Here is a 762-nt window from a genome sequence, read left to right on the forward strand (position 1 = left end):
GTGCCCAGCTCCCCTGGGTGGCCGCTGTCCCCCTGCGAACCCTCGTCCCGCACGCTGTGAAATCCACGCCCAGCCCTCTCTGCCTGTGCTGGGGAAGGTCTCGGTGGCACCAGCACCTGCTGCAGCAGGGGAGAGGACCCCAACTGGGACAGCAGAGGCTGTGTGGTAGCCCACATGTGGCTCCTAACAGCCCAGTGCTGCTCCCATCCACCCAGAGCCTTGTCCTGCCTTGAGCACCCAGGGACTCCAGCACAGCAGGGACTTGCTGGGGCACAGACAGGGATTTTGGGGACGTGGCTTCACTACCTGCTTCTTGCTGTGACAGCTCTGCAGCGAGGACCTCATCTGGAGGGTGCCAGAGAAAGGGACCCTCCTTGCCCACCCCCTGTCCCAGCCCAGGGTCCTGCCCTCACCCCACAGGTGGAGGGTGCAGCGGGGGGCTGAGGCCTCTGGCTGCCCTACCTGGATGTCCCGTGCCCTCTCGTAGGACTGGTAGGCCACCTTCTCCTCCATGCTGGCCAGCTCCTGCTTCAGGTTGGTCATCTCGTTCTGGTGCAGCTCGGTGAGGTCGTTCAGCTGCTCCTCCAGGCGCTCGTACCTGCGCGTGGGGGCGGGTGGAGGGGTGCTGGGGTGGGCACATCTCCCCCCAGACCTCCCTGCCCTCCTTCCCTTGGCACTGGGGAAACTGCCCAGCCCCTCCAACCCACCCTGCTCCTGGCTCTGGCTGGTTCTGGCTGATGGAGACAAGGAGCTACTGGAGAG

The 762-nt window shown here is 65.5% G+C and overlaps 1 protein-coding gene across 1 annotated transcript in view; it reads right to left on the reverse strand.

The window, feature by feature from the left end:
• LOC103768774 (transmembrane and coiled-coil domains protein 2-like) overlaps positions 1–762 on the reverse strand; it is a gene marked incomplete at its 5' end in the record, with an annotated part of 2,626 nt that overhangs the window by 413 nt on the left and 1,451 nt on the right. The window contains 2 exon segments of the mRNA XM_008935927.1: positions 320–345; positions 463–598. Of these exon segments, the coding sequence (XP_008934175.1) occupies positions 320–345; positions 463–598 (162 nt within the window).

This window comes from Merops nubicus, unplaced genomic scaffold, assembly GCF_000691845.1.
Source record: "Merops nubicus isolate BGI_N331 unplaced genomic scaffold, ASM69184v1 scaffold36892, whole genome shotgun sequence".
Classification (NCBI taxonomy): domain Eukaryota; kingdom Metazoa; phylum Chordata; class Aves; order Coraciiformes; family Meropidae; genus Merops; species Merops nubicus.